We start from the raw sequence: 14,176 nt of genomic DNA on the forward strand, positions 1-14,176 counted from the left end.
CATACCTGCATAGAATTGGAATATATCAGTCCCCTAACTGCCCATTGTGCAACTCAAACCAAGCAATGGATTCGGAACACCTCAAAATCTGTGCTTCATTGGCTGACCATGATAATATCTTTGAAAAATATTGGAGTGCAAGAGGTCAAATGACTTCACTGTCAAATGCCTGGCATTAGAAAACAACATATTTCACACATATACCATATTTACCCGAATATAAGATGTCAAAATTCACTCTTCAAGTGCATCTACATGGTTCAACTTTTCTTTCAAAACTTCACGCATTCAAGCAGTGCATGCAAGAGTGAATGAAAGGCATTCAATTATGCATGCCTTTTTCCACTAAAGACTGTCCATTCCTTGCTTCTTCTTTCCTCACCACCTTTCTAGAAGAATGGGTAAATGGATTTACTACAAAAAAAAAATATGTCAAAATTCTTGAAGGCATGTAATGAAGAAACTTAACTATATACATATATTTCTATAGTTTATAACAATTATATAATACATTACATTCAAAGTCATATTCAATTATATAAGAAATTGCAGTTTACATGTAAGTTTGATATTGTGAACTACACATCTGAACAAATGTATAGTGTGGCTTAATTTAAAATCATTAGTCCAACCATAACCACTTAATATACATAATGATTAATGATAAATCTCTGTGTATCGGAACTTCATTACATTTAATACAATCGTCTCAATCATAACACTAAAATGTGTTATTACTAGACCTTGGATTTTTAGGTTCGAATAGTATAGGTTGCAACACTTTTATGTAAAAATCCCTAAATGTATGCAACACGAGAAACTCTTGAATGATATTACCTAAAACTAGGTCAGTAAAGAATGTATGTTTCAGCCTACAATAAATAACAAAACAAATTAACTTAATGAATTTATTAAAAAATTACTGTGGTCAATTCTGCTACATTACCTTTAATAGTCTGACATTACATTTACTTCTCTTCATCTCTAAATAAGTTATAAACTGTACTCTCAAGCCAGTAATATCACAGCAAGAAGAAATATTTTCATACTGGTACATTTATTTACAATTTATTATGTTAAATTCTAGGACACCAAAAACGCTATTCATAATTCAGAGACTCTGTGGAATAAGGACCTATCTTAACTTATAGTCGAAAATTAGTGAAGTATGGAATAAGAATCCTAAGACCAATAATATGCGGAAGTTCACAGTTACACTTTTCTCTGCAAGCAAGAGAAGATTTCAATGTCGAGTGCTATTCCAACTTCCACAAGCACAAGTCAACTGAAACCACATGACCATATCCACGCTGCAGCAGCTGTCCAGCAGTGGCCACAATGTGGTGATATGTTAGGTGTCTGTGCTAACGGAAGTAATGAAGTAGGCATTGGGGCTAATGGCCGGTTTCACTCAGCTTCTTTAAATCTATTCAAACAAGCATTTACAAAAGAGCATTAGTGTCAATAAAACCACAACACGAGGAATTTAATGAACATAGTTCTGCATCAAGCAGCTAACAAGCAATCAATTCTCATGGGGGCAGATAAAAAAGTTAATTTTTTTCTTCCACCATGTTAATAATGTCAAAACAAGTGCTTATAAAAATTTTGGCCACTCCACCACAATTATGAGGCCATTCAGAAAGTGATTTTCCCTGGAGCCGTTTACAGAAAAAAAGCACAATTCCATGGAAAGATTTATTGAAACAGATACAGCAATTGTTGCGTTATTTTTAAACATGTTCCCCACTGAAATTGAAACATTTGTCATATGGGATCAATTTTTGTATCCTTGTGCCGTAGAATTCTGCTGCCTGGGATCCGAATCGATATGACAAATGTCTCATTTCTGGTGGGGAATATGTTGAAAAATAGCGCAACAATTGCTGTATCTGTTCAAATAAATCTTTCCATTAAATTGTGTTTTTTCTCTGTAAACAGCCCGAGAGAAAATCACTTCCTGGACGGCCTCGTAATTGGAGTGGAGTGGCCAAAATTTGTATAAGCACTTTTTTGACATTATTAACATGGTGGAAGAAAAAAATTAACTTTTTTATCTGCCCCCATGAGAATGTTTGCTTTAATGGTGCTTACATTGTTCATGCATGTCTGACAAACCAGGAAAATACTTTCAATATTAGGCATTGTTCAGTTTGTCACTTGGATCAGGTCATCTAGAACATCATTAATTCATTGTTAGTAGAATACATAAAGAAGTAAGTTGGTTTAATCACATATGTTGAACATTTGAAATTGCAGGTGTTGAATTTCTTTTAAATACAACTGAGAAACAGGTTATAAAACCTATTAGGTAAAATCATGTCGTATTTCGATGTGCCAACTGTAAACATAAACAGACTATAGCAAGGTACAGAGCACTGTGTGTCTCTAGCCTGTCCTCTGCTTCTGCCATGTCTCAGCCAATTGCTCGCACATTGTAAACAAAACCAAGTCTGTGCATATCTAACTTCACTCGTATACATACTTTTACCCTTCTCTCTATTTATGATGACACTTTGAAAAACAAGGAGTGTGTTATGAGTGACTGGTTTAAGGGCAATGTTGAAATGAAAAGAGAACTGAAATGTACGGGATATGAAGAGATCAGTGAATTATGAGAGTGATTTGTGAGTGCCCGTTTCAAAAACATGTCAGGCCAATCCTAAAGTCAGACTCTCGAATTTGCCAAGAAACTGAAAAAGCCTGAGTTCAAAGCTCGTTTCAGAAAAAAGCATAAAATTGTTTCGAATCAAGTGTGTGAGGAAGCAAGCGATGCAGACAATCTGTTGTTTCTGATTGTCAGGAAAAACTTATCACACTTCTGCAGGGGTTTAATTACAAGGAAATTTACAATGGAGATAAAACTGGATTGTTTTTTTTTATAGCTCTTCCAACAAAATCATGGACATTGAAAGGAGAAAAGGATACAGGTGGCATCTAACTGTTTTTGTTTGTGCCAATATGGTGATGCAACTTGAAAAACCCCTGGTTATTGGGAAGGCAGCTACGCCTCTCTACTTCAGATACCTTGATGCAAACAAACTCTGTCTTTTTTTTTTTTATTGGGTTATTTTACAACGCTGTATCAACATCTAGGTTATTTAGCATCTGAATGATATGAAGGTGATAATGCCGGTAAAATGAATCCGGAGTCCAACGCCGAAAGTTACCCAGCATTTGCTCGTATTGGGTTGAGGGAAAACCGCGGAAAAATCCTCAACCAGATAACTTACCCCGACTGGGATTCGAACCCGGGCCACCTGGTTTCGCGGCCAGACATGCTGACCGTTACTCCACAGATGTGGACAACTCCCTGTCATATAGAGATCCAAGAGGAGATCCTGAATGACTGCAGCACCAATGGAAGAATGGCTCAACAACTTTAATGCCCAAATGAAGAAGGAGAATCACCATATGCTGTTGTTTTTAGACAATGCTACATGTCATCCTCATACTGATCCACCCAATGTGAAACTGGCTTGGTTATCTTCAACACAACAAGTATGATAGAGAGCATGGATCAAGGTGTAAACTACAAAAGTCCCTCTTTTTTCAACACTTACTGGAGTTGAGACGGGTCCTTATTCCACTGATCCCCTAAATTTTCAACTGTGATTTTCTCAACTCCAATATTATGTATCAAACTACACAAAAAAAAAATTCAAATATGCATAACAGTTGGTATGTTCCAGATATAATGAGGAGCAACTAATTAAATCATATAATGACTATTGAAAGACATTTGTGCCACAGAAAGTGTAAATGAAATTTTATGGACAAATTACGATTTGTTGCAACTTCTGATTATTCGAATGCTTTCTCAATATTTCAGTAATATATCGATGGACAAAATACATTTTGATTAGTTGCTCATATATAAAAACTAAATACCTTAAGACCTCATGATATAAATACAGTTCTAGAGATCCTGAGTTTAATCATACCTGTCTTCCAATGTAGATATATATATATAGACCTTATCCTAATTAAAATGGAAATGTTAAGAAAACATGGAATTATGCAGAGTTTCCAATTCAGCTTCTCTTTGTTTTGCTCTCAGCTTTTCTTTCCTATACATTTCATATTCTTCATCATCAGTTGGTAGTTCATAGCGACATAAAGGACAAGAGTTGGTCTGAAACAAAAAATATAAGTCACCAATGTGAATAGATACTTGGAGCTCTTTGCACGCTATATACATGGGTGAGTCAAATTTTTTCTAGACTTTATTCTTAACCCGGATTAAAATATTATTTATTGATAATGATTCCAAACAAGCTTACTGTATTATACAAGCCTTTACTTTCCATTACCCATCTTCTGGTTCTATTAATAGCAAGATAAACCAAACAGAATATATCTGTGTCTCGAATTTTGGTGTGCAGTGAATTATCATGCAGTTTCTCAGTGTAAAAGGAACTAATTCCTGGTGCTGAAATATAAAGAATACTTCTAGCACAGTTCCAGGAAAACTATTTGTCTCATTTGGTAGTCTTCTAGTAGTGCAAATCATTTAAATATGGGCGCATTGTTGTTTTAACATGCCACATGCTGCAAGACTTCCAACTCCTATCAACCCAACAAAAGATTCAACATGTTTAAGAACTTATTTGGGAAAACTGACGAATAAGGATTTGTGAATAGGCAAACAAAGTGAATACAGTAAAACCTCGTTAATCTGGACCCCAGTAAGCCGGACTTTGCTTAATCCGGACAGGAAAAAGATGAGTTTGGAAAAATTAAAGAACCTTGTTTTAAGACTTACTTTTATACTTGAGAACTATGGAATTACAATAATTACAAAATTACATCTGTAGTATTAACAATAAAAGTTTGCATTAAAGTAATTAAACTATACAAACAAATATTATCGATTACAGATTTTACTATACTGTATAGTGTATTTAGGCCTTCAAATACACCATAATAACGTGTTTTGTTGCTATAAACGGAGTTTTAATGCACTTTCAACTGTTCTTTTAGGTTATTTCAGTTAATCCAGACTTTCGTTAAATTGGTCAACTTATCCCCCAAATTAGTTCGAATTAACGAGGTTTTAACTGGCTCCACCAAATGTGCCGACATCATAGCAATTGATAACAATCAAAAGATTGGCTTCATAATCAATCCCACTATAAGATTTGAGGGTGCCGAATTCCAACCACAAGAAGTAGATCTGGAAAAGAAAAGACATTATGAACCCTGCTTTCCTTATCTGGAAGAGAAATACTGCATACCCGTTTGTTGCTGGGAAGTAATTGGCTTGCTCTTTGGTGCAGGGGCACTATATCAAGATTTTGTATCAATTTCTTTCATTGTTTCCATATCGATCTTTTGGAACTTCAAGATATAGCCATTAATGTTTTAAGACATTCCTTGTTAATTGTAAATAACCATCTGTACAGCTCTATATATGAAAAATAAATTATTCATGTCGAGGATAGCTGCCCCCCAAAAATAAATTAAATTAAATTAAAATAAAAATAAAATTTAAATTTAAAATAGAATATTGTTGATCTACAATTAATTTAGGTGCTGTTACCGCTTGGTACCCCTTTTTCAAGGGCAGCTATCCTTTTTAGATTCTTCTCTCTACTGCTTACACCAAGCAAATTATTCATCATACCTAAAGTTTTCAAATGTCTATGCTAATGGATGTCCAGGAATCTGACCTAGCAAGGAATGGTAGGAAACATTCATACTTTGCCACTAACAAAAATGGCAAAAGTGAAATGATCTGAGAATATCGTAATGGTTACACTTTCTTGGAACTTGATAGGGCCAGTATTAATTTTCTTTTTATATAAACAAACAATGAATGCTGCAACTGTAGCAGTCTATTGAAATACAAATTTTAAAAAGTCTAAGGTTCTTAAAGCATTCTCCTCCTCCTTCATAACAATGCCCGTCCTCACTGCGCAAAAATTACCCAGATATTCTTACTGAACTTGGCTGGGAAGTGTTGGCACCCAGATATCCTTACTGAACTTGGCTGGGGAAGTGTTGGCACCCAGATATCCTTACTGAACTTGGCTGGAAAGTGTTGGCACCCAGATATCCTTTACTAAACTTGGCTGGGAAGTGTTGGCACTCAGTTATCCTTACTGAACTTGGCTGGGAAGTGTCGGCACCCAGATATCCTTACTGAACTTGGCTGGGGAAGTGTTGGCACCCAGATATCTATACTAAACTTGGCTGGGGAAGTGTTGGCACCCAGATACCCTTACTGAACTTGGCTGGGGAAGTGTTGGCACTCAGATATCCTTACTAAACTTGGCTGGGGAAGTGTTGGCAACCAGATATCCTTACTAAACTTAGCTGGGGAAGTGTTGGCAACCAGATATCCTTACTAAACTTAGCTGGGGAAGTGTTGGCACCCAGATATCCTTACTAAACTTGGCTGGGGAAGTGTTGGCACCCAGATATCCTTACTGAACTTGGCTGGGGAAGTGTTGGCACCCAGATATCCTTACTAAACTTAGCTGGGGAAGTGTTGACACCCAGATATCCTTACTGAACTTGGCTGGGGAAGTGTTGGCACTCAGATATCCTTTCTAAACTTGGCTGGGAAGTGTTGGCACCCAAATATCCTTACTAAACTTGGCTGGGAAGTGTTGACACCCAGATATCCTTACTGAACTTGGCTGGGGAAGTGTTGGCACATTCTCCATACAGCCCATATTTATCAACTATCACCATTTGGATTGCTGAAGAAGAGCTTAGGAGAAAAATATTTGCAATGAATAACCAGGTAATGAAGAACATGCGGAATCGGTAGGGCAATCAACCAAAGATGTTATTTCAAAAAGGAATAATGAAGTTTCCTGATCACTGGCAGAGGTGTATTGATAAGCTGAGGGGACTATTTTGAAAAACAACGAGGGTCTGAACTTTTTGTGTTATGTAATTTTCACAAATAAATAAAGCCCAGATCAAATTTGAATCCTATAAGTAATTTGGCATCTTATACATTTTTTTTTTCCCCCTTTTAACAGAGGAGGAGCCTGAAGGCTTGCACGTCAGCATGAGGCTTATTGTGCTTACCACTCCTATTCTGTGAATATTTGTCACTGAATGGTCGTGCTCTTGTATGAATACAGCACACTGCATTGTGAACTTAATCCAGCCTATGGAAATTATAATGATAATAAATAAATTATGGCGAAATTAGGCCGAGGTCCAATTCCGAAAGTTACCCAGCAATTCTACTTCCAATGATTGAGGGAAAACCAGAATTTGAACCCAGACCCACTAGTTTCATGGTCAAACATGCTAATTGTTACTCCACATCAGTGGACATCCTATACCATTAATAAAATACTAATCAATTTTGAAAAAAAAAAAACTTTTAAATTAAAATTGCTAAAACAAATTAGAAATTCAAAATAAAACTTCCGTTTGGTGATAGGTTTTCACAGGGCACTCTATTGGCATTCCACATTGTTCCATTAATAATTCATCATGCAGTGCTATGTATTTCATGGTGCATGAAATGCAATGCCTATGGTAGCTAAAAGAACTACAGCTTCAGTGTGTCACTCAGAGATGGGGACACTTAGATCAATGACGTAAGTCAAGTGCCAACCATTAGACAAAAAAAAATCAAGACAAAAGGTGTAGAATTAATATTATATTGGACGATATATAAATATTTTTTTTAATATTGACAAATATTGACATACATGTAATTTGCGCCTACTTATGCCTACTTTATCAGTGATTATGATGAATAATTCTCTTCTGAGGTTGAGGCACCCATTAGCTCGGATTCTGTATGCCCCCTAAGATAGGATGACCTGATGATATGAGTATGGAAGTAGGCAGGATGGAAAAGATGAAGATGATAAAGACAATGACATGAGCCCAAGATCCAGTACCAAAACTTATCCAGCATTAGCACTTTACGGCTTGAGAGAAAATGCGGGAAAAACAATCAGGCAACTTTTCCAACCAGGATTTGATCTGGCTTGGCTAGTTTCGCAGACAAGCACGCTGACTACTCTAAAGTGATGCAGACATTTCTAGAGTAAATGTCATCTTATAAGGCAGAGATTAATACGAGTGAAGACAATTTTTCTTTTTCATCTACGAGGATATAAACGTATGTGTGTGTATTTATTCACACTGCAAATGGGTATATACTCGTGGAAGTCCTTATATGTAACTACTGTAGGAATAAGGAAAATAAATATTATAAGTCTGGTTACAATGCAACATACTTACCCTTTCCAACCACGGCAATATGCATGTAGAATGGAAGGCATGGTGGCATGGCAAAACTTTTACTGTTTCTCCCACTTCATGTTCTTTCAAACATACTGGACACTTTTCACCTTAAAAGCAAAAAGTATTACTACTTAACAAAAGATAATATTAGTGACTAGTTTTATAACTATATAAATTTACAATCGGATTCATCTAAGAAGACATAAAATAACATTGATATTAAAATTATATCAGGAGTGATACAAAAATTATTGTAGTTCCAATAATATGACGTTAAAAACACATGAGTTTTATATCGTTGTCTTTTTACAAACAAAAGAAATCAGATTACTCTTAGCAATATAATTTGATTATACATCTTGATTACATAACTTTTAACATTGTATCACTTTGGAATATGTAGTTTACTGCTTTCGCGTGTTAAATATCAGGTACAGTACCTTGTTGACTAGTTTTGGCCTATTGTGGGCTATCTTCAGAACTGGTTGGTCCTGGTCTACACTACACAAATACACCCCCACAGGAAACGCAAACAAAAGGTGCGAAGACCAGGACCAACCAGTTCTGAAGATAGCCCACAACAGGCTGAAACTAGTCAACAAGGTACTGTACCTGATATTTAACATGCGAAAGCAATAAACTACATATTCCCAATAATTTGAGGTGGGAAATACAGCCATAAAAGACATGCGATTTTTTTACCTTCCTTTAAAGTTAATTTTCACAGGAGTGGCGTTGGACTTTATATTAGCAACATTTGAGAGATTCACCCACATGGTCTACATTTACTTACCAGAAGACGTGACTTGCTTCTGTGCCAAATTTTCAACACACTCTTTTGAGGCACAAGGTGGTAATTTCTGACCAACTCCCAATTCTTCCCACATTCCAAAATCCCTAAGCAATCTTGCTAAATGTAATAGTTGATTTGGCGTTTGCCCTTGAGCCAGAGGTTCCCAGCCCATTTCCTCAAAATAATCTGCCATTATGGTCTATAAGGATAACCTGAAATTAGATTAAATACATTAACATGCTAACATAAAGCATAAAAAAAAACATTCCTTAAGGTATGTTCCCACTAATTAACAAGTTTCAAAAACTTGTTAATCACCTACAGGAAAGTGTTAACTACACAATCTGCATTAGTTTATGTACAGTATATTTTGTCCAAATTCTAGTCAGAAACGATGCCACTAACTAAATGAGGCTCATTTCTTAATTCAGTGGTTTCAAAACTGTATGCGTCAATACCCAAATGAATGAATGAGTGGGGGAAGTGGGAGGAGAAACTTTAAAGGTACGTGAAAACACGTCCTTTTTGCAAGGGGGGAGTTGGGGCTGTGAAAAATTGAATATGTGAGCTCCAAGCCTCACCTCAAGGGATAGTTTATCACATAGAATGACTCAAACTAGATGCCCAAAACTATTCGCAATAAAGTCATTAAGTACCGGTATATATACTTTTAATCTGAAATTAAAATATACGAAGGTTGGGGCGTAAGTAATGGTAACTATTTTTTTGTGAGAATTCAAATGTGAATGGAAAATGTGAAATAAACAGATAAAAGGACAAGGCATGGACGAAATGTACGGACATTTAACAACCCGCCAACATTTAGCTCCTCATGCTTATTACGGTCATTGCCATAACGTTGCACGGTTCCTGTGCCAGAATCATTACAGCACACTTACCCATTTTAAAGGCCCTCAAAGTAACTACCCACCTCGCGACTGTCTGGTATGGAAGAAAATTATTCCCGATAGCTTCTACCAACTCTCTGGCATTCTTCCCATGGAGAACGGCATTTTGATACACGAGCATTGTTCAACATGGGTTACATCCATCCTGCATGGCGCTACACTGACAACTGATTTAACATCACTCTGTTCTAATACAGACAAGCATAGAGCCATCTTGTGTTGTGGACACGCACTATGACTATATGTTTTTCGTGCGAAATATGACATTTTGTGATACCAACATTACCTTTGAAAAGAAAAAATAGTTGCCACGACTTATGCCTCAAACCTCATTTACTGTCTACCAAGGCAACATGTATCCAGAATCTTTAATTGGTACTGAATGAGTCTGTCAAACGTTAAAAAACAAGAGATCACACAGAGCAGTGGTGACCAACTCATGCATTCTTCGCTGCATACAATGTGTGAGAGCAGGGTGTTCCAATGCTTGTAATGTCAACATTGCTCTTTTTTGTTTGTGAGTGCACGTGAATGCACACAATGCTTCGTAAGGGCAGCTGAGTTGGTCATAACTGATATAGAGTTTCGGCGGAACTAGCCTACTACAGATAAAATGGCGAAATGTAACTAAAAAGAATGCCTCATTACGGCCTATGGGCATAATGATTAAACTCAACGATGGCAATACTTTTATGAAGACATCGGGAAATCCAATAAAGGTCCTTGGAACCAATCTTGCAAAATATGAAATTCAGCAGTGCTCATCAACTCACTGCATTCTAAGGCTTTATGGTGTTGAAAGTTTATAAATGAGAGATCTTCACTCTTCACTGCCTGTCCTAGATTAACTTAACAGACAGGACTACATTTATGGTATGGACGCACAAAAACTTCGAAAAATCAGGTACCGGAAACCATATTTTGTATTTTAGACGAAATTTTACATGAAAACAGAGATAATGTACCATAGCTACTTTTATTGGTAATTGTGGAGATCCGCTCCACCATCAATTTTCGAATTTCTTTCCTGAAAACCCCCATCTTTATCAAAATAACTTAGGAAAAAAATAGTGAGATGACCTAATCTGACCTGACCTTAATTTCAACTTAGGCATCAATCTCTCTTAACTTAATAGTTCGGTGCATTGATGCTAAGTCGAAATTTAGGTCAGGTTAGGTCATATCACTAATTTTTTCTTAACTTCTTTTGAAAAAGGGGGCAACAAAAATTGGGGATTTTCAGGAAAAAAAAATCGAAAATCGATGGAGGAGTGGATCTCCACAATTACCCTTTTACTTAATTAATGCCAATCAGGTCCAAAAGGGAAAAGTAGCCTATATATTAAGAACCCAAATCACATTAAGACTGTTGTGTCACAATATGGCAACAATAGCATCATGGATTATTTCAGGCTACCAAGTGCGGATGAGATTTATATTTCATTGACCTGATGATAAGATCTACTGCAACATTAATTTTCTTAACAGTACTGAAATAGTTCCAGTGATTTCGGAAGTGAAAATCGTTGGTAATCAGTAGATAGGAACAGCCAAGCAGCCGTGGTTTGTGACAAGGTTTATGGGTTAATTAAGGGGATATATAAGTAACAAACCTACTAACCTTGCCACACACCTCGCTTCATGTCACTTAACTACCCCCTCAACCCACAACCTTGTCACAAACCTCGGTCGCTTGGGGAATAGTTAAGTGATATGAGGGCGAGTTATATGACAAGGAGTAAGTTAATTGAAGGGATAGTTAAGTGACATGAGGCGAGGTATGCGACAAGATTAGTAGGCTAGTTACTTATATCCCATAAACTAACCCACTAACCATGTCACATACCTCAGCCGCTTGGCCATTCCCATCTATATAATTACCCTAACGAAACCTGTCACAGATTCGTATATGCAAGGTGTATAAGCGGAGTACGAAGGAAACTACCTCAGCGCTACTTTAGCCACAGTTTTGTTCAATGTCATATCCACAACGGGCTTCACCCACAATGTTTAGCTAGACTCTTAACGATAACGGAAAAAGGGCATATATAGAAAAATGTGCAGTGCAAAACTACCCCGTAAGTAGAAAGGCTTTACGGACTAAAAGCTAATTTTGTAGTGTTACGTATGATAACGGTTTTACGAACTATAACATAAATTTATGTGGAAGCACTTGTCTCTTGCAGTGTGATTGGTAGGCAATTTTAACAATATCCCCAAAAGCACTTGAAAACTATCCTAGAACATGGTTACAATTTTCTAACAGCAATTAAAAGAGGGATTAATGCAGAACAATTCCCAATGTTAATTCTGTTTGCAAAATATGTTACAAGTCCATTCACAATAATTATAATGAAAATTGCACAAGCATAATTAATAATAACAAAGCAAGTGACGTGACTACGCACAATTCGTGTGAATAAAAGTATCGTAGCATTTATGTAAGAGGTGATTACACAAAATATTTATACATTCACAAACTTTATAATTTCTTCATTTATGTTTTGCATAAGATTTGGAACAATACCCGCAAATAAATAAACGATGACAATTCTAGTTGATACACGTTAAATTCTCCTTCTGCTCGAAACAAATGTAACAAAACTTTCCCGTTGACCAAAGATAAAAATAAAATGGAGGTCACCATTCGCAAACACTGTCACAAGAAATTTCCCCATTTTCCCTCAGAGAAAAGTACCGGTATTGCGTAACTTTTTCAGCTTGTATAAAAATTTTTGTAGCAATTTTTATAGTTAGTAATTAATTATCCGTGGCGCTACAGCCCATGAAGGGCCTAGACCGACCAGCCGGCTGCTGGTCTCACGCCCACATGTCGAAGCAGAGGTTTAGATTAGATTAGATTAGATCTTTATTAGCCGATAGAATTACAAGCATTCATGGCGTCGTCAGTACACAAGAAAAATGACATAACATACAATATAATACAAAGATAGACTTAATTCTAAATAAATTTAACAGTTTAATATTACCTACGTGACATGTAAAAAAAAAAGAAAAAAAATATATATATATGACAACCTTGATCTTCAGTCTCCACTGTTCTATCTAGTATCTTCTCTTTTTTCTTTCCCTGTCTTTTCTTCAACTCTGAGTTACCTGAAACATAAATGGTCATGGGCAGTATCAAGAAACGTTAAATATTAAAATTTTAAATTTAGGTATTCATTTGTGCAAAATGGCATATGTGTTAATAAAATGTTCTTTATTTCTTTTTTTAATTTTCTTATGTTAAGTTCTTTGATTTTCTGTGGAAGTTTATTATATAAATTACTGCTGTTAAGACTTCTGGTAAGCCTGTGGTAATTCAGATGTATGTTTTGGGATGTTCTGGTGTTATACTCATGATAGGTTGAATTTGTTTTAAAGGAATCTATGTTTTGATGAATAAAGCACACTGTTTCTAAAATATATATGCAGGGTACAGGTAAGATTTTTAGTTCTCTAAACATTTTTATACTTTCAGTCCGAATAGGAACTTTTTTGATGATTTTGAGTATTCTTTTCTGCAATTTGAGGACTTGTGTCACTTTTGGAGAAGATCCCCAAGTAATAATGCCATATGATAGTATTGAATGAACATATCCAAAATAGACTGATATTAAAAGTTCCATGGATGATATCTTCGCAAGGACTCGAAAAGCATAACATAAGCGACTCAGCTTCTCAGTTAGATGTTGTATATGCTTTTCCTATGTTAGACTGGAATCTATCCATATACCGTACCTAAAAATTTAGAGCATTCTACTTCCTTAATTATGGTATTACTAAGAACTATGTGAATCTGGTCAGTTGGATATTGATTGAAAGATACATAGACAGTTTTATTTACATTTCATTTAAGCTTATTATTTGCTAGCCACTTGTCTAGTTTCGTTGATGTTGCATTAATTTTCATTTGCAAGTTCTCTTCCTTATTATCACTCAGTATTATGTTTGTGTCATCTGCAAATAAGACAGTTTTCCCTTCAGTTATATTTAACAGGAGATCATTTATGTATAGGAGAAATAATATTGGACCAAGAATTGAGCCTTGAGGGACACCATGGGGCATAGGAACGGATTTTGATTTTACTGAGCCAATTTGTACAACCTGTTCCCTATTGCTTAAGTACGAGATGAACCAGTTCCCTGCTAATCCCCTTATGCCAAATTGTTGTAGTTTCCAGATTAAATTTCATGATTAACCATGTCAAATGCTTTGCTAAGGTCCAGGAAAAGTCCAACGGTT

General features: G+C 36.0%; 1 protein-coding gene across 3 annotated transcripts; it reads right to left on the reverse strand.

Annotated features, from left to right (window-relative positions):
• Positions 1 to 210: 210 nt before the first annotated feature.
• On the reverse strand, positions 211 to 12,582 carry LOC138712213 (E3 ubiquitin-protein ligase RNF181-like). 3 transcript variants are annotated; one of them, XM_069843749.1, is made up of 5 exons: positions 12,455 to 12,582; positions 9,020 to 9,231; positions 8,224 to 8,333; positions 3,945 to 4,135; positions 211 to 389 (listed from the first exon to the last, which is right to left on the reverse strand). In XM_069843749.1, the coding sequence occupies exons 2-4, from the start codon at positions 9,210 to 9,212 to the stop codon at positions 4,001 to 4,003; spliced, it is 438 nt and encodes a 145-aa protein (XP_069699850.1). In that variant the 5' UTR covers positions 9,213 to 9,231; positions 12,455 to 12,582; the 3' UTR covers positions 211 to 389; positions 3,945 to 4,000. The 3 variants fall into 3 exon arrangements, with proteins under 3 accessions (XP_069699850.1, XP_069699848.1, XP_069699849.1); XM_069843747.1 differs by lacking the exon at positions 211 to 389 and adding an exon at positions 474 to 1,426; XM_069843748.1 differs by lacking the exon at positions 211 to 389 and adding an exon at positions 474 to 1,426 and having other exon boundaries at positions 12,336 to 12,532.
• Between the last annotated feature and the right edge of the window lie 1,594 nt (positions 12,583 to 14,176).

Source organism: Periplaneta americana, chromosome 13 (genome assembly GCF_040183065.1).
Source record: "Periplaneta americana isolate PAMFEO1 chromosome 13, P.americana_PAMFEO1_priV1, whole genome shotgun sequence".
In the NCBI taxonomy this organism is placed as follows: domain Eukaryota; kingdom Metazoa; phylum Arthropoda; class Insecta; order Blattodea; family Blattidae; genus Periplaneta; species Periplaneta americana.

Bases quoted from the DNA above. Each gene is read 5' to 3' on its own strand.
- LOC138712213 (XM_069843749.1), bottom strand. From the start codon at position 9,212: ATGGCAGATTATTTTGAGGAAATGGGCTGGGAACCTCTGGCTCAAGGG. The intron at 8,334-9,019 runs GTAAGTAAATGT...TTTGCTTTTAAG, and splicing joins GAAGCAAGTCACGTCTTCTG to GTGAAAAGTGTCCAGTATGT. The intron at 4,136-8,223 runs GTAAGTATGTTG...TTTTTGTTTCAG, and splicing joins TATTGCCGTGGTTGGAAAGG to ACCAACTCTTGTCCTTTATG.